The 20,843-nt window shown below is 36.2% G+C and overlaps 1 protein-coding gene and 1 long non-coding RNA gene across 3 annotated transcripts in view; both read left to right on the top strand.

The window, feature by feature from the left end:
* Positions 1–16,365, top strand: part of LOC134804097 (protein apterous-like) — a 178,515-nt gene extending 162,150 nt beyond the window's left edge. Inside the window, exon 5 of one of the 2 annotated variants that reach the window (XM_063777027.1) lies at positions 13,303–16,365. In XM_063777027.1, coding sequence (XP_063633097.1) covers positions 13,303–13,562 — 260 coding nt within the window. In that variant the 3' untranslated portion in view covers positions 13,563–16,365. The remainder of the gene's footprint in view (positions 1–13,302) is intronic. The other variant, XM_063777025.1, reaches the window with a different exon arrangement.
* Positions 1–20,843, top strand: part of LOC134804170 (uncharacterized) — a 442,923-nt gene that overhangs the window by 404,189 nt on the left and 17,891 nt on the right. The window lies entirely within an intron of this gene.

Raw genomic sequence — 20,843 nt, 5'->3', positions numbered from 1 at the left:
AGGCATATGGTAGAAAATATTTATTTGGCGTATAAACATACATTAGTAGAATTGGCTGAGGTCTTCTTTTCATTTAGCCAATCCACTTCACATCGTACTTTCGTCCACTAGACTCGCCGAGGCGAATCGAATCGAATCGCAATAATTCGCCTCCTATATTTTTACCCAAGAATCGGCGCTGCGGCTATTCGTCAATGGACGCAGTTGCATAGTAAATATAGGAGGCGAATTACTACGATTCGATTTGATTCGCCTCGGCGAGTCTAGTGAACGCCAGCCTTACAGAATACAAAGCAATCGTTAGATTTACCGCAAAACACGGCAATGACCACGTGGTTAAAAGTCGTCACCGTCTTGAAGGTCCAACGGATTATCGACTCTATATCTATGAACAATAGATTACTAAGTCAAATAACATTTTTCTCGTCACATCTCTCGTCTATATCAAACTATTTAGGCGGTATGCAGGGTAACGATAATAACTGAAAATTAGACATGTTTTGGTTTTTTTTTTTATGGAGCAAACATTGACCTGCTAAGATTTCGGTTAGAGTTTACCTTTTTAAATATAGTTTAGTTTATTTTTTTTTAAGGCATTAGCCCTTAATTAAAACGTGTAAATATTCAATAGGTAAGTATATAACTAAGTAGGTACCGATAAAAACTACAATTTTGCGTGAGCCCGTCTCAAGACTAGCACTATACGACTTTGCTTGTATGGCCTAGAGTTGAATATTAGTCACACAGATAACATCACCGTATCGGACATCGGACTTTGACGGATGAACCGACTTCGTCACGTGAAAATAGTTTCCTCGTATGATAAGGTCAAATTGTGTTTTTTAAAAAACAAATTTTAGCCAGCATTCAATGAATGTAGTATGATACCTTTGGGTATGGTGCTTTACGCACACTAGTGTCCCATCCCCTCCCCCTGACGCAACCCCCTTTTAGCATGAAATATGTCCCGGTTGACAGTGACAGGACCCGGGTCCGGGTCCAGAACCAGGTCCAGGTCTAGGTTCTGGTCCAAGTCCAGGTCCAGGACCAGGTCTGGGTTCAGGTCCAGATCCGACTCCGGGTTTGAGAGTTCAAGTCCGGGTCCGAGTCCGGGTCCGAGTCTGGGTCCGAGTCCGGGCCCGAGTCTGGGTCCGGGTCCGGGTCCGGGTCCCAGTCTCAGTCCCAGTCCAAGTCGAAATCGAAATCGCCAAACGTGTACTATGCGTCGTTGAAGAGTTATGTTCTGATCATCATCAGCAGTTCCACTTCATCAAATGCGACAGTTTTAATGAAAAGGCTTGATTTTCTAATGAAAATACAAAAATCTCTATACGCATGCCTTTAAGATTTGAGGAGTTCCCTCGATTCTGCATGCATCCCATCATCAGAACTCGAGCTTGACAAAAATGTGACTTAAAAACTTAACTTGCTTAACAAACATACCGAAGACGACAAATCGCCAAACGTGAACTATGCGTCGTTGAAGAGTTCCGTTCTGATCATCTGATCATCAACAACAGTTCTCAAGTGATTGGGAACTGATCCCTCGATTCCTCATTCCTCATGGATCCTATCATCAGAACTGAGTTTTGTCAAAAACGTTACCAATCTGTATGCATATACATACAATCAAAAAAATAATGTTAAAAGTCGGTCCAGTAATGACGGAGATATGGAGTAACAAACATTTAAAAAAAACATACAACCGAATTGATAACCTCCTCCTTTTGAGATTTGGTAGAATTTGGTAAAATTCGTATTAGGTAGTTACCGATTCAACTCATTAAACGTAAAATTTATATTTATATTTAATAAAACCCTCATGACAACAGGGTTCCAACACAAATACGTACTAGGTACATTAATATTTATATTTAAACATACATCAGCTGGTGACACGCGCAAAAACTGGGCACAACATCCGTTCTTAAATGAAAAAGCCTTAAAGCGCAAAATTGCAGTATGTTCCGTCCGAGGCCTTGACACATCACGCCATGACACGACAACACGCCATGCAGTCGCGTGCAATAATATCTGTACAACGGAGCGTGCACAAATATTTGACAGTCTTATTAGCGAGCGCGAAGTGACTCCGATTCACCTTGTGCAAAAGTGCTTTCGAATAAAACGAAAATTGCATTTATGTACAAAACTAAGTTACATTACAAGAATTCATGGTGTATGTAGGAAGAAGCAAAGATAATTTAGTATAGAGGCGGATTGTCAAAGTAATTTTTGTAGCCACAGTAAATTTACTACCATCTTTCGCCCGCCTGCCAAAACTTTTAGAACGCCATTTGACTTTGAGCCTTGTTCTTTCACTGATATATATGTGTTAAATTTGTTAAATGTCAAAATGTGTCGCCATCTACTCGAGTATAGGCCAAAGGTATGGCGCCATCGCTCGAAAAGATGGCCTCTACTCGTATATCAAATTCTCTTTGGAAGTAGAGACGAGAAATAGAGAGTACTCCCTACGCCGATATCACTGCTACATCTGCCTTTCTTTCATTACGAATACTTATATGAGTTATATGTCAAATGGACGCTGTCCAATACGTTGGTCTGACCAGATCCGCCCCGCTCTTGACTCCACAATGAATTAACATGGCTCTCCACACTGCCAGGGACAGGAACAGATGGAAAAGCTCGTGAGAGAGAGAAAGTGATTCAAAAAGGAGGTCACGGCCCTCAATATAGAGGATTACGACGCAAGGAGGAGCATATGTCAAATATATGTGTTTCTTTAGCTTTTCTTTCTTTCGAGCAGACAAATCGCGTGATGGTAAGGAGGTGTCGTCGCCCATGGACACCTGTAAGGTTTGCGAGTGCGGTGCCGGCCTTTAAACTGGCAGTAGGCTCTTTTCTTGAAGGTTTGAACTTTGAAGTTCGTTATCGGTTCGGAAACGCCGCGGGCGACAGTTCATTCCACAGTTTACCTGTGCGAGGTAAGAGGAGGTTTCTGGAGAAACGCAACAGTTGTGGAGTGCGAGCAGTGCCAGCCGTCAGGCGGTGTTGTGTCAAACGTATTGTCAACATTAACCACCCACAACTAAGCATGACAATAAAATCTGTTATTTTATCAGACAATTAGATGAAACCGAACTAAATTGTTGCGCACTATATTATCACTATGTTATTTGACTCGGCGAAATGATTCAAATAGTGATGGGCGCTGACGCCCGTTTCGTTTTCGGTTTTGGTATCGGTTCGGTTCGCTTTTGTTTCCCTACACGCGAACGTTGACATGTTTAACGTGTTAATTACTTATGGCATTCATAAACGCGTTACATGCCTGAATTAGCTATGAATCGTTTGTCTTTTCCTGTCATTTTGACATATGTGTTTACAAGAATTACAAGAAACGGATAAACATAATTTATCTAAATCAGGCCTGTAAAGTTTTATGAATAAGGGGGTCTTTTAACAAGCTATTATTTTATAATTAAAGGAAATATGGAAAAATTTACACCTCCGGCAGGACTCGAACCTGCGACTGAGCCGCGAGGCCTACCAGATGTGTGTGAACCTTTCCATTCCCCCATGCTTAAACGCCTTAGGGTGAGGTAAAATTTGTAGTAGTTATCACTATAACGTACCTATAAAAAACTAAGCTAGTATTTTTTTTGCATCCATTAGGTATTATATTTTAGAAAATAACAAGTGCCTAAAATTAATAGAATTTAAAAATGATGGTGTAAAATAGTTTTCACTCTGATACAATGTAATAAATGTAATGGAAATGGATTTTGTATTGATATTCTAAGGCACTAAAGAAGTTTCATCTTATTTTTGTTATGCTTAATATGAACTTACAGTTTTGTCTATGGTACCTACTAACGGACATGGATGCAAAATTTGAACCCATTCACACTTATAAAAGTACGAAATTTTGAAAGGATTAGACAAGATTAAAGGGGCCCACTGATTAACAGTCCGCCGGATGGTATCTGCCTGTCAGTTGTTCGGAACTGTCAACTTTTTGTTCTAACTGACAGTTTTGTTCGTCCGGCGGACTGTTAATCAGTGGGCCCCTTAAGAACCGGGCCTTTTTTATTTCCAAAAATATTCACCAAATCTAAAAACCAAAACATTTTCGGCCAAACGTCCCATCCCTAGGACAGCGCCGTCAAACGAAATTGATTCGTAACATATGAAGTCATAGGATCTATTTTAAGTCGTAATTTGTCGCGCCGCCGGGACTAATGGGGTGTCTCGTTTGGACGACTTTAGACACACGATCTTTAGTGAAGTCCTAAGTTTGTATGTTTGTTCGTTCTACGGTGATTAATATAAATTGTACAGTCAAGTGTAAAAATATGCACCCACACATCTTACTCAAAAATATATCCCATAAGTAGCTCTTATCTTATGTCGGCGTCGGCGAATTAATAAGAACTATGGGACATATTTTTGAGTACCTAACTTGTATGTTTTTACACCATATTTTTACACTTGACAAAGTTGTTTGACGTCTTGTGCTAATGATTCGACTGAGCAGGCGAAAGATTCCAAGATCCTTGAGCGTTGCTAGGGTTTCAAGGCATGAGGGTTAGAAACTTTGATACGGAGCGACACAAAATTTATACACAAACACAAATCTATACACCAACGCGAGGAAAACAGAAAATACTAACTGTAAATCGTTAAAAATCTAAATCCAGTTGAACACTAATAAATATTTATCATTTAAAAGTAAATTCTATTTTACAAGCCAAGATGAGGAATCAACTCTAAATTTGCATGAATTCTTGTGTATATAATTCAATTTTATCATTAAGGGGCCCACTGATTACCTGTCCGCCGGACGATATCGGCCTGTCAGTTAAATGCAAAATTGGACAGCTACGAACAACTGACAGGCTGATATCGTCCGGCGAACTGGCAATCTTTGGGCCCCTTTAGTATTTATTTGAAAGATAAAGTCACAATTTTTGAATCTTTCGCTTACTCGGATAGCAATAGTAGCACGAGGGGTAAAACAACAACTTTGCCCCATTGTAAACAGATAGCTATCTAACTATGAATTACTTACGAGTTGTACCCCAAGTAACAATTTGTGGTACTATAGTGGTCAATAGAACGTTTCCTAAATACCACCTAAGGTCCTATAAAAGACCTAAGAAGGTTGTATAAAGCCGAAATGGCGTATTTTTAGTGCCATTCAGTGATATAGTAGACCTGTAGCAGTGTCAGCCGTGACGTTTTAGGTCTATAAAAGTGATGTAATGCATGACTCTTGTGCTAATTTGTTGTCAGAAACGCCATTATAGTGTTAATTTATACTATAGTAGCATTTGAGATTCCATTATAGTGCTTGTTTTATACTATAGTAGTATTTGAAATTCTATTATAGTGCTTTTTTATACTATTGTAGAATTCATAGTTCCTTTACTACTTGTTGTGTGTTTACTTCACAAAAACGGTACTAAGTAAAATGGTGATAAATAAAGACGTTATATTAATATGCGCCATTTAGATGTCGAATAATTCGGTCTTTAGTGCAAAAAGTATATGGGACGGAAGTTTTACCGTTAGAATAGTATTAGGTTAATGAGGAATTTTAAATGCCCCCTCGATTTATTTATGTTTTTAATAAAATAATTTAATAAAATATTATGATATTCACCATAGTTACTACTATACAGCCAAGAAGTAAATCCGACGCTTTTATAGGCTAACTATAGAACTTAGGAGGAAATATTCACCGCCATCATGATTAAAATTAGGGTTCCAAAAGAATTTTGCTGTGACCCAGTTGCACCTACAAACTCTTTAGAAAGATATAGGATTTTTTTTTTAATTTAGATGTAGTCATTACTGTTGTTTCCTTTTTCAATGAGATTGGTAAAAAAAATGTGCTAATAATGGATGTCGATAAATATCTAAACCGTCACGATTTTATGCTTGTATTAAATCATTGATGATAAATCTCACCTACAATCACTAATATCACTGGGGTCTTTTTTATCAATTCATTAAAATATAAAAATATTTTGTACGGAACCACATTATGTGGCTTAGGCCTGAACTTATATAAGCAAGATATAAGTAGCCATTACAGATCAAATTGATCATTTACAAGTAGTCGTTTTCTACCTTTATGTATCTAACTCGGTTTATAAAAGACATAAAAACTCAGCTATAACGCTGTTGTCTTTTAAAAGAAAAAACAAAACCACTATACAACAGTTTTGTGATATAAAAGAGTCATTGTGACGTTTACAGCGATGAGATATAATAGGGATTTTAAAACTACTAAAGCGCTTTTTAACGCTATAAATATGTCCCAAAAACGCTACTATAGAGCAAAACAGTTCTATAATAGTGTTCATATGACTACTAAAGTATTATGTACTATAGCAGTGATCTCTAAAGCCACTATATCCTATAATCGTTGTATAGTTGGGTTTTTGTCACTGTTTAAACACAAAACTATAGCGGCTTGCAGGGAACCTTAATAGCGCAAACTACTAAAGTATTATGTACTATAGCAGTGATCTCTAAAGCCACTATATCCTAAAATCGTTGTATAGTTGGGTTTTTCTCACTGTTAAAACACAAAACTATAGCGGCTTGCAGGGAACCTTAATAGCGCAAACTACTAAAGTATTATGTACTATAGCAGTCATCTCTAAAGCCACTATATCCTAAAATCGTTGTATAGTTGGGTTTTTGTCACTATTAAAACACAAAACTATAGCGGCTTGGCAGGGAACCTTAATAGCGCAAATTAGTTGCATAAAAGTGATTCCAAATACTATTATACAGTAATATTGCTCTATAGTGATTATATTTGAACCTGTTATAGTACACGCCTGTAACGGCTCTATAAAATGATGATGTAAACCTTTACATCAATTGCTTATAGAATATATTAGCTGTATAAGCCTATAGAGCAAAAAGGTGTTGCCAAGCGCTTTTATACGACAGGTGGTCATCTCTGAAACCTTAATACGACGTCTATACAAGCTTTTAGCGATAAAAACTAAAATTATAGGACTAAAATGTTACTTGGGACCTATACCATTTCCTATCTATATACACGGTGTCCCTAGCCATTGGACAAAGCCGAAATGTACATATGCATTAGGGTATTTAGAACCAGTATACAAAGTATCATAACAATCGGTGTAGCGGTTACGAAGAAATTAACAAATTACGATTTTTTTACTTTGGAGCAACCTGTATGTGTTAGTAGCTCCTGAGGTAATAAATAGTATGAAACCTTCTTCGACCGTTTTGATTATCTTTTTTATTTATGACATTAATAAGATTCTGACTTTTGACAAATATCACCATTGCCGCACATTTTCAAAACAAATTGTCAAAAGCACTGCCAATGATAATACATTAATACAGTATGTTTCTTTTTTTTGTCGATTATTGGAAATAACTTTTGTTTGATAATTTATTTTTTTATCTTTTGTACTAATCAAAAAAATATTACCGTTAGAGAATTTGTAAGGAGTAACCCTACGTGGGATTTCAGGGTTTGTCCAATGGCTAAGGTCACCCTGTATATATAAAAATGAAAAACCAGAACGGGATAAAAAACGAGGTAAGAAGCGAGATGGCGCCTTACAAATTTCTAAAAAAGTTTATGACACGTTTCTCGAATACGACCTCGTTAATTACTCCGAGAATACGACACACGTATGATAAGAAAAAACTGTTCCAATCTATTATCTAAACATGAGAATAGACTAGAGCATAAAAACTATCGCTTTCGATGCCTATTCAATTTACAATAAGCAAAAGAAATTTTCATTACAATCTTCATTTTACGATGATCGGCAATTTTCGGCAACTCTCGGTTGATTTCGTTTCGGTGGTGCAACAGACCAAATTATTTAGGTAACTTAAATTATGTTGAAAAAAGTTTATTTAACGTAAATAATATAAACTTAATACTTAAGTACCTACCTTATAAAATGGAATTATGTTTGTTATGTTCGTATGCAGTTATTTCGGCGTTTTTTTACTCGTAGTAAAATAAAAAGTGCTGTCAATGTCAACCTTAGTCTATATAATATGTATTAACCATAATTATGACTTATATATTAGTATTAACATTACTAATTAGCATTTTGTTGTTTAAAATTTCTTTCGAGTTATATTATTCAGATTGACTTTTACGGCTTCGGCAACCATTGCCATTTGTTTGGGTATTGGAGAGACCAAAGTGGCTAAGCTTCAGTGGCTCGTACACTTAGAGAGACCCATTCTCTCTAAGTGCCGAGGATTGTGCCGTGAAGAGAGCGTACTTGGGACAACAAAATGGGACACGCCCGAGTGGACGTCCTAGGTACCACTGAAACGACGTAGTTGGTCAAGACCTGCTCAACCTCGGCGACCATGGCGACTGGCGAGAGCTATCGCAAGTCCGAGAAACGGCGTGATCTGGTGTCGGAGGCCAGGACTCTTTTTAGTTCGTTGCGTCAACAAATAAATACCTACGTGGATGAAAAATACAATCTTGCATTTTATCAAATCACATCATTTATTGAGAAATTTGCGAATTAAGTTATCCAAATAACGGTTTCAAATAAGAAGTCCCTATCACAGTTATGAACCCTGGCAGGGTTGAATACATAATAATGTCGGTATTTAACTAAACATAAGACAAACTCTTTATTTCATTTACACGAGCGGAACCGCGGGCCCGTCTAGTTATCAATTGAAACTGACACAACAGCTGTCGCCATTTATAATTATCTAGTGTTGAATTAAGACACAATGGACACATACAAATCGCCAGTGCCATAGATCAAAACTTCAAAATGTTATCTCGGTTTTGGCGGCCGCCATACCGCGTGGGAGGGGCCAGCGGCGCGTCCCGCGCCCTGATTGGTCCGCTGCCGTGAGAACGCGTTCTACGTTTAAATGTTTAAAATCCGCGCTCCGGGACCCTATTATTGAAACTGTGACAGCAGAATAGACTACGCTTTTTTACTTTTTTGTTTTTTAGTCCGAAGACCGCGGTTCGTTTTGATTTCGCGAAGGATACTCTGGCTGCTATATGTGGGTTTAGAAATTCAAATGGTTTTTGTATTCAGGACGAACTAAATGTCAATGACGAATGTTTGCAGAGCTGTAGGTTATACAGGATGGCGCAAAAATACGCTGATATTTTTTTACTGGGGCGTATTGTTGACAATTTCAAGAAACGTTTGCGTTTTTGGATTCAAGCTCAAGGAGAATAATATAAAGATGATTGTAGTTTTAATTTTATTGACATTTTGTAAAGGGGCCCACAGATTACCAATTTGCCGGAACGCCGGAAGATATCTGCCTTTCAGCTAAACTTAAAAGGTTGATATCGTCCGGCGAATTGGTAATCAGTGGGTCCCTTAATAAAGATATGCGTCAACTAAACGATTAATGGTCCTAAAAATTCTTTGCTAACGTATTTTTAGGCCGATCTGTATAGGTACCCATGGTTCTGCAAAAATTCATCGTACACTGATTTAGGTTATTTTTTGTCTACACCCAAAAGTTCGGACTATTGCTGAAAATGATAAAAAAATGTCTGCTTAAACTATATAAGTAACTAAGTACTTAGGTTCAATCATCTCACCTCCGCTCCGCACAAGACAGCGTAAAATCTAAAGCGGTTCGATCCAGTTTGCATTTTTTACTGAATAATGTTTTATGTGTTAGTTAGAGAGAACTGTAATGTGCATGTATCAACGCAATTATGTGTGTCAGTGTGCGTGCGCGCGCGGAATGCAGAACCGAAACCAAGGAAATACTCCGAGCAAATTAAAAAGTGAACAAGCTCCTTATAAATTCAAATGAGGTATTAATTACAAATTAAGATAATTACGTCTAAGTTAACATGTTTAATACGCGAGCCGTATTTTAAATGACGCTCCGATTGCGTTGCGCACGCGTCTCTAATTGGATCGAGATGATAGTCCGGTGTTAAGAGCGTTTTCACATCGTCCGATCCGACATCAGATGTAACTATGTATTAAGATCCTACATCCACAACGTCGGGCCGCGGCGTGTAGGCACTTGGGGCGCACCAGCCTACCGCGAACCACGTTCCACGTGTTGCCTCCCTGTCACACTTTCACGTACCAATTTACAAGTGCGACAGAGAGGCAGGCCCTCTGCTTCAGCGGCCACGCGCACTACAGCAAACATTATGAATACATATATCTACGTACACAAACAAAAGTCATCGGTCCCACATGCTTCTGACGGCCCCGACATGTCTGTAATTATCGGAAGCCAATCCGATATCGGATTTCGGATGGCATGAATTCCACCTTTTTTAGGTTAACATTTTATTGACCATGCTGATTATTTAATGATGAGGTAAATAAATGCGAAATAAACAAATGTAGGTAATATTTGCAAGGGCAGAATATATAATTTATAACCTATGTCAAATATATGATATTCTCGGTAGCATTCCCACACTATTCTCCTCATAATATGTTCTTGTTCTCCTGCAGAACAGGATGACATCCGACATCTTCAATTTCGTTCTTTTAAAACTTGACTACGTCTGGTCTTGACTACGTTTAAAACGTGACTTTTAAAACATTGACTTTTACCAATAAATATCTTGTTCTGATCTGTACTGAATGGAAAGGAAAAGTGTCCCCACTTTTTAATACAATCTTTGGGTGTCTGTTTTATATCCATACAAAATGTATGTGAATATGCGTCACAAAACTAAAAAATTTTGGGGATCAATTATTTTCCTTTTTAAATCGATAGTCCTCTTGATTCTGAATAGAAATAACCCAAAAGTTAATGGAATTTTGAAAAATAATCTCATCTGCAATTGTAATAGTTACGATATCGTAATAAAATCTTCATTAAATTATTCAATTAAGTACATACGTTAAAGCAGTAAATATTAGTAAAATGCAATCGTAACGTACCGAGTGTCGGTACTTGCGTTCAACTGTGATTTTATAACAAACGTACCGAGTGTCGGTACGTTCAACAGTGATTTTATAACAAACGTACCGAGTGTCGGTATGTTCAACTGTGATTTTATAACAAACGTACCTCGGTACGTTCAACAGTGATTTTATAACAAACGTACCTCGGTACGTTCAACAGTGATTTTATAACGAACGTACCGAGTGTCGGTACGTTCAACAGTGATTATATAACAAACGTACCGAGTGTCGGTACCTGCGTTCAACAGTGATTTTATAACAAACGTACCGAGTGTCGGTACTTTCAACAGTGATTTTTATAACAAACGTACCGAGTGTCGGTACGTTCAACAGAGATTTTTATAACAAACGTACCGAGTGTCGGTACCTGCGTTCAACAGTGATTTTATAACGGACGTACCGAGTGTCGGTACGTTCAACAGTGATTTTATAACAAACGTACCGAGTGTCGGTACCTGCGTTCAACAGTGATTTTATAACAAACGTACCGAGTGTCGGTACGTTCAATAGTGATTTTTATAACAAACGTACCGAGTGTCGGTACCTGCGTTCAACAGTGATTTTATAACAAACGTACCGAGTGTCGGTACGTTCAATAGTGATTTTTATAACAAACGTACCGAGTGTCGGTACGTTCAACAGTGATTTTTATAACAAACGTACCGAGTGTCGGTACCTGCGTTCAACGACAGTCATTTTATAACAAACGTACCGAGTGTCCGACCTGAGCTCAACAGTGATTTTATATTATTATAGCGGACTAGTTTATTTTTTATTTACATCCATAATAAAATTATTACACTTAATTGTTACGTCCACGGAGCAGATCATCACCAATAAATTACTTATTTAATAATAATTACAAGTATTACGACGCATTTATACCTACATGTAATTTATCAATGACGATTGGCGTATGTCCGTACATTCTTATCTGGACTTACGCCATTTGGAAAACGCAAGCGAATGGGGTTTACGTTACGGCTCGATTGAAAAAGTAATAAAACGCATATAACTTTCATATAATTTTCGATCGTAAATAATCTCTTCGGTAAAAAATACACAGAGCCGAGAAATTATGAGTTCAAGCGATTTCTAAATTTTTGGTCCTAAAGTTTTATTTTAAATCATCGTTCTTACTTTTTGGATCTGTAGGTATGTTTCCGTAGTCGCCATACAAGTCCGTCTGTCTGTACGTCTGTAACTTGGTTCAGATACTTTAAATAACAATGAAATTAAAAACTTACACAATCACTTACGCTATATGCCAAAAAAACATTTTATGCCAAAATGCCTCACAATCCTTACATCATTTTGGAAAAGAGCTGATACCTACTCTTCAAACTGCTGGATGGGTTTCTATCAAACATAGCTAAGAATCATCACACGGAAACTCGCTTTCACGTAAAACAAAATCACATCGATATCGGTTCATCCGTTTGAGAGCTACGATGCCACAGACAGACATTCACGTCAAACATTATAACACCGCTCTTTCTGTTAAAAACGGCGTGTACTAATCAGAAAATAGATATCCCACTTACCTATTGACTTTTTTAAGGTGCTCCAACATTGGCTGTTATATCATCATCATCATTATTCTTAAGAGCCTAGCTCTTGTCGGTGGAGTAATCGTCATTCCGTTCTTCTCTCTGCTACTGTTTTGAGCTCCTGATACGTCACTACGTTAACTTTCTCTTTGGCCTGGTCAATATATGCACGTCTCGGTCTTCCTCTGCCTCTCTGTTTTTCTATTCTGCCTTCACGTGCCTTAATGTGTTAGTAGCTCCTGAGGTAATAAATGGTATGAAACCTTCTTCGACCGTTTTGATTATCTTTTTTATTTATGACATTAATAAGGTTCTGACTTTTGATAAATGTCATCATTGCCGCACATTTTCAAACAAATTGTCAAAATTACTGCCAATGATTAATACAGTAAGTATGTTTCTTTTTGTTGTCGATTATTGGAAATAACTTTTGTTTGATAATTATTTTTTTTTATCTTTTGTTCTAATTAAAAAAATATTACCGTTAGAGCATTTCTGAGAAGTAACCGTACGTAGGATTTTAGGGTTTGTCCAATGGCTAAGGTCATCCTGTATATATGATAAAACACAATAAATACACATTATATGATTACAATGGTAGTTTTATTTCTTTTTAACCCTTTAGCTTATAAGGCCTCGCTACATAATTATAGTCTTTACCGTTCCTAATGTATAATTATTTTATAAGTAGGTACTGCACATCTGATAAAGCGATATTAATTCACTCGGTACTTCGCCAACCAGGCACTCATAAAACGAAAGCGATTACTGCCAAGCGAGTTCCCTTATAAGGCTGTTGACACGACTCAAGACGTTTTTGTCCGCAGGTCTGGTTCCAAAACGCGCGGGCGAAATGGCGGCGGATGGTCACCAAGCAGGAGAGCAAGATGGCCGACAAGTGCTCGCCGGACGCCTCGCTCGAGATGGACATGTACCACGGGCCCATGGGCTCCATCCAGTCCCTGCCGCCCCACAGCCCCCCCTACAGCGTCATGGGCGGCCCCCCCAGCCCAAACTCTATGGATTGTCCATAGCCACAGTTTTGCGCTTTGTGAGCGCACTAGTGAATGTGAGACACTGCCTGTGAGTGACCTAGGAACTTTTAACGAGAGAAACGCATTAGCAATTATTACGTTCTTTTTTTTTAAACTTATTATCAGGTTATTATTTCCCTTATTTTTTTGTTAAGTGTACTTACAATAAAAGTTTGGCGAAGATAACATGGTACATATACTCATAAAACTATAAAAACTAAATTGACGTAAAGGATATTTTTGATTTAATTAGCCATCTCACCCATCCCATGCCCATCTGTAGTCATCTAGGCAAAAAGTCATACAAGTATATAGTATGAAATTTATACAGAAATACGATCTTATGTTTCTGTACCGCAGTTTATATATCGTGTACTTTACATCTCATCGTATTTTTTGATCATAATGAAATAAGTATTACAGTATTATGATTTATGAAATAATTCTTGAGTTTTTTTAGAAAATCCAATGCTGATCCGAAAAAGCTGTAGTTTGTCAATTGCCGTAAGCACCAGGCGGCTTAGCACGGTCACGTTTTTATCCCTTGTCACCATGCCTGTCACGTTCTAACAAGTATGTAAGTGCGAAAGAGACGCGCATAGTGATAGTCAATAAAAATGGAACCGTGCTGAGCCCGCAGGGAACTACATATAATTAGTAACATTACAGGAATATTATTATTATTTTTTGTTATTCATTGTATTATGTTTTTTTTTTAAGTTGCTTATTTCCATATTCTCTGCACCATGCTGGCAATTTTTTTATACATCGCAACTGATAAAAACATACCTATGTTGTGAAAAAGTCAATAACGGTTTCCATTAAAATGCAGCATGATGCTTTTTCACGTGAATAAAAATAATACAGATCTCCCTAAGGTGCTAAGACTTTTATGAGATTATCAGCTGAATAATGCATAATAATGAATAAATATTCATAATTCCTAAATGCCACTTACGCCTTTTGGGTCATGTACATACAATACTTCAAATATTATTCTGACTCCATTTGTAGTAGCCTATTTATTTATTTATTTTACGATAATAATGATGTCTGGCGTACGAGTAGGTAGGTAGGTACCTGCTCCGGAAACTTTTGTTGGACTTAGAACTGATTGTTTTTCTTCACATTGTTATTTTGTATTTTGGCGCAGTACTTTTAGTAGACGACGGTTGGTACGAATCTCAAAAGGTTGTAAAATGTTAGATTTAAACAGAAATAACAACATGACGTATCATTGAATTGTCAATGTCATGTTTAGGTTAAGATCAAATATTGTCAAGTACTGATGATGTAAAGTACATAAAATAAAATTATAAATAGGCTAATTTGTTTTCTAAAAATATTGGGGTTTAAAATAACCCTAAGTATTGCTTATTATTAATGCTAATTATGTAATTGATTCGGTCAAGTTGTGTTCTAATGTACTTATGAAGAAGACAAACAAATTATAGCCAGCATTCAATGAATGAATTACGATACCTTTGGATATTGTGCTTTACCCATCCTAGTGTCCCATCCCCTCCCCCTGACGAACCCCCACGTTTAGCATGAAATATGTCCCGGTTGACGGTTTTTCATTATTTTTAAGAAAAGTATTACAGTTAGGAATAAAGTGTCAAGTTACGAAATAATCTTAAAAATGATAAGACTCACCATATTCATGTATTAACTTGTTGAAGTTCAATATAACATAGTACGTAATAGTACTGAAAGAAATCTTATACGGAGAATACGCTTGTAAGGATTAGATTTCTTTCAGTAGGTACTATCACGTACTATGTTATATTGAACTGCAACAAGTTTTTCAACGGTTAAATTTTGTTGAAGTTCATCTAGCCATAACATGAATGGTGTGTCATATCATAAAATGAATATAACCTTTTTATTAATAATTTGATTGGGATTATTTCTATCATTGACATTTTTTTCCTATATTGTATACTTACCCCAAAAAAAAATACTGTCAACCGGGACATATTTCATGCAAAAAGGGGGGGTTGGGATACTAGTGTGCGTAAAGCGCCATACCCAAAGGTATCATACTACATTCATTGAATGCTGGGTATAATTTGTTTTTCAAAAAACACAATTTGACCGAATCAAATGCTGAAAATACACAAAAGACTTATGTCATGTCCTATAAACTAAAACAAGCCAATAGTGATCAAAATGAAAAGCCATAATGTACAAAATGAACTAGTAGCTGGTTTCTTATTGCACACCGTTGTATGGGGAACTTGCACTTTGTGTCTATGCCCTAAAACTTGGCACAGTTGATTCTTAACTGGTCTTGAGCAGATACAGACAGGGAGCCGTAGAGAGCCACCTCTAATTTAGTGGAGGGGAGGGGTGGAAGTTCAACGCTGCCGCGCCTCACTTGGAGAAATATTTCTCTAGAACTATACCTATTTGGGCATGTGATATTTCATTTTCGGATAAATTAAGGATGAGGAATCTATTTTTAAGAACAAAAACAATGCACTTTCTATAAAAAAATGAAAGAATAAAGTAGAATAGACTAAAAACGTATTTATAATTTTATTATAATTACCGATTAAAAAAAAATGTAGCAGAATTCTGAATATAAATAAATATAGTCGTAAAGCTACACTTATAAGGTTTAAAAAAATATATAGTTTATTATACAAATGGGAGATAAAAAATAATATTAAGCGTGGGTCAGAGTGATCTCATATTAAGGTGGGAAAGTTACTTATAATTTGTTTTCCAATCGTTTTTTTTTTAGTTTTTCGTAAATAACTCGTAAACGGTAGCCCACAGCAATAAAATATCTATTACGTAAATAATCTGTTTCAGAATTATTATAAATTAAATGCTACTTTTTTTCGCTAGGATCATTATTAAAAAAGATATTGAAGGGAGAAAATAAATTCTAAGGTTCTAGGTTAGGTTTAGGATTCTTTTTTAGTCATTCGTAAATAACTCGTAGCAATAGCAAAAAATGTTTTATTACATGAATAATTTACATAAAATTTCCTACAAAAAAGCTTATTAAAACTTTTTCGCTAGGATCAATATTAAAAATGATATTAAAGAGAGAAAATAAATTCTAAGGTCCCCTTTTTAAATATTGATCCTAGCGAAAAAGTTTGAATAATCTTTTTTGTAGGAAATTTTGTGTAAATTATTCATGTAATAAAAATATTTTTTGCTATTGGCCATCGTTTACGAGTTATTTACGAATGACTACAAAGGGGACCTTAGAATTTATTTTCTCCCTTAAATATATTTTTTAATTTTGATCCTAGCGAAAAAAAGTAGCATTTATTTTATGACAAATCTGAAATAGATTATTTACGTAACAGATATTTTTTTGCTGTGGGCTACCGTTTACGAGTTAAGGCCCATTTACACGATACAAGATTCTTGAACATTCAATACAATAAAATTGAGGCAACAAAAAACTTGCACTATCTAAACATACATGACATTTTTGTATTCAAGTAGCAACTTGAATTCAATACTGGCATACGTGTAAACGAAGCCTAGTGCAATTAATTGAATTCAAGAATTGCCAATCCATATTTTATTGTCGACATGGATTCCGTACGCGAAGGTGTGTTCCTTGTCGCTGCTATAGTAGCTGTGATACGAGAAAAACTGTTAGAAAAACGTCACAAAAGTAGAAGAAAAAGATGTTGGACAAAAAATGGATAGACAGAAGAAGTTTGCTCGGAGCTTCGAACACTTTGTGCCGGAAGCTACGAGCAGAGGATGAAGCCGAGTTCAAGAACATGTTTCGTGTAAACAAAGCTCAGTTTTCTTACTTGCTCGATAAAATAAGTTCTACAATTCAAAGACAGAACACAGTGATGCGTAATGCAATTCCGGCTCACGTTAAGCTAGAAGTAACATACATACTTGGCAACTGGAGATTCATTCGGCACTTTGTCTTAGTTATTTAGAGTACCTAAGTGCACCATAAGTACGTTTTTGGTTGAAGTACTTAACGCGATTTATTTGGCATTAAATGATTTTATACAGGTAAGGTTCATTAAAAACAATCGAGTTTTGGCTTATAAACATCAGCACTGCTAGATCCAGTTCCCATTGAATCCTTCACTTTCTTCTTTTCAGCTTTATATTGCGTTCTTATGCTCTTAAGTTTCTTCATTATTTCTTTGGGACCAAAACCTTCTACCCCAAATTCTATAGAAAAAGCTGCAAGGGCAGCCTCGCGAGGCTCACGGTTTTTATAATTTTTATCCTCTGTGTCCCACACACATTGATGACTTCTATAAATTTCTATGAATTTAATTATCTCCGAACTAACTACATAATTTCAAATAATTTTTGCTCATTTTATCAGTTTTACTACCCACAAAAAACGTTCAATATTGAATGAAAATCTGCCAATGCAAATCGCTTCAATTCTTGCTTCAATATGGCTTCAATGCGTCATACTTGATTCAACTTGAAGTTTAGACCTGTCAAGACTTGCATGCAATTATTGCCGTTCAATAAATGTCTTTGGTGTAAACGAAATACGGTCAAGAATATTGCCTATCAAGAATTGAATGCAATAATTGTATTCAAGATTTTGGTTATTGCTCATGTATAAACACTTTGATTCAATTCTTGAATTCAATTATTGCACGGCAAAACTTGCATACAATTGTTGCCAATTCTTGTTCAAGAATCTTGTATCGTGTAAATGGGCCTTTATTTACGAAAAACTAAAAAGAAAACCTATTGTAGAACAAATTATAAGTAACTTTCTCACCTTAATATATTTTGAAATATTGATCCTAGCGAAAAAGTGTACTGAATCTTTTTTGTAGAACATTTTATGTAGATTACTTATGTAATAGAACCGTTTTTGCTACGGGCCACCGTTTAAGAGTTATTTACGACAAACTATAAAAAGGGACCTTAAACCACCCCGTTATCTACTTCACGCACGATCATGCATTGAGATCACTCTTACCCACGCTTAATATTATTTTTTATCTCCCATTTATCAACAGATTTGTATAATAAACTAAATATTTTTTTAAGCGTAATAAGTGTATCTCTACGACTATAATTATGTATTGTTTTCAAATTCCTGCTACACTTTAAAAAAAAAATTGTATGAAATTAAAAAAAAAAACGTTTTTTAGTCTTTTCTAGTTTATTCTTTTTTTTGTAAGAAAGTGCATTGTTTTTGTTCTAAAAATAGATTCCTCATCCTTAATTTATCCCTATATAAAATTATATATTACATGCCCTAATAGGTATAGTTTTAGAGAAATGTTGCTCCAAGTGAAGCGCCGCAGCGTCGAACTTCCCCCTCCCCACTAAATGAGAGGTGGCTCTCGACGGCTCCCGGTCTGTATCTGCTCATGACCAGCTAACAATCAACTGTGCCAAGTTTCAGCGCATAGTCACAATATGCAAGGTGTCGTGCACTAACAAACCAGCTATAGCCCACCCCCTTATTCATAAACGCGCTACAAGCATCAATGAGCTAATAATCGTTTGTCTGTCATTTTGACTTATTTACCTATACGTAAGAGAGGGATAAAACATAAATTAACTAATTGAGGCTTAGAAAGTTATATGAATAAAATAAAGGGGTAAGTACATACAATAACTTAGATGTATAACCTGTCGATGTGTTGTAGGACGTGAACGTAATGTTTGATCGATGAGTCTCGGAACATTTTGATATCCGTCCACATCGGGTCAGTTAAAATATAACATGTCTATGACCTAAATGAATCTGTTTTTTGTAAGGACAAGTAGGTGTCTGTTTACTTATCATACTTGTATCTTACTTTCTGTAAGAAAAATATGGCTACCTGAATTGGCTTAATCGAAATTATGATCTTTAAATGAACATCTACTTAGTAGTAGTACACAGTGGTTCGACATTGTATCCGTTTTGGGGTAGTTTTTGTTAAAATTGAATAAAATATCTACTAAAGTCTAGTTACTAGACAGATGCTCGGTGAATTCTGATGACAAGGAATTTTGGACTTTAATTATCTATGACCCTACATAAAGTAACTTAACACATGTGTTTCAAAAATGTCTACTTAGTTGTGTAACCGGCACTAATATAAGAAATTAAGTTGTATGTTCTAGTATTAGGCAATTTGAGTCCAAAATTATCCGTGCGAAGCAATATTTGAAACAACGTATTATACCTACTTTAAATAACTTTTTCAGTGAACTGAACGAAATGTTTTTTTATTAATATATACTATTTATTCATTGAAAATTAATATTTAACGTAAGATAGGCTAAGCGGTAGATAAATGTGAATTTCCATAGCGTAAAAATAAGTGGTAAAGCGTCGCTGCCTCGTGTTGCTTGATAAGTGAAAAATCATAAATACATATTTGGACGTTTTGTTGTATTTAAGTGGCTAAGTTGTGTGTCGACTTTTGACGGCTCAGGGGGCCTAGCTATAATGTCACTTGTTGATAGAAAACGCCAATCGAAACTTAAATAATCTATGGAAATAGTCAGGTGACTTTTCGTAGCATGACAATGTGTCATCCCGTTAATGTTTCCTATTCATTTGGCGTTTGCCATCTTGGCATGTACAAATTGTCATCTTGGCTAGGTTCCCAGTTTCAATATATTAGCAGGCATGTACGAGGTAGTCGGCTCTTATTTGTGTAAGCATTAGATCAGCGCTAGAATCCGGAACATCTGATATTCAGGAAATGTCTCATTCGATGGATCTTTTTGTAGGTTAGGTTAAGCCAAGTATGACCGGCGTGTACCTAACTACACGATATTAGTTCCTTTTTTGTATAGTTTGTATAGTTTTAAAATTAGTCTACATTACGACGAGCTTATCTAGAATGACGTAAAGGATAAATAATAAATATTTATGTTTACAAATGCAAACACATTGGACTTTAAAACACTTCATAAATCAATATCCGGATGAAACGCATTGAAGATCACCTTCTTGTTGTATAATGTAGGTAATTTGTCCCTTACGCCATTTTGCATGAGCCGTGTATTTAATAATACGCATCGATATTTATGGTAGGACTCGAAATAACCAGTAAACAGTAATTGATTAGTGAAATAAGTATCGGCATCACACACGACACAACCCGGTAAGCGATAAAGGAAATTTAAGAGTGTCCGTTATTTTTTAGATTTTGAAAACTCAGGGATATTAAGGGCCTATACACACCGAATGCACTTACCGCGTGTACGTAGACGTGCACATACCCGGTGTAATATACAGATCCTTATGAGGGACGGCACACCGCTCCCACGTGCCAGCATTGTTTGCACGTATACATGCGCACACGCAGACGGTGTGCACTTGGCTTCTAATCAGAATTTAGTCATGTATACTA

This window comes from Cydia splendana, chromosome Z, assembly GCF_910591565.1.
Source record: "Cydia splendana chromosome Z, ilCydSple1.2, whole genome shotgun sequence".
In the NCBI taxonomy this organism is placed as follows: domain Eukaryota; kingdom Metazoa; phylum Arthropoda; class Insecta; order Lepidoptera; family Tortricidae; genus Cydia; species Cydia splendana.
Note: the sequence above shows the minus strand (reverse complement) of the source record. Positions and strands in the feature narration are given on the sequence as shown.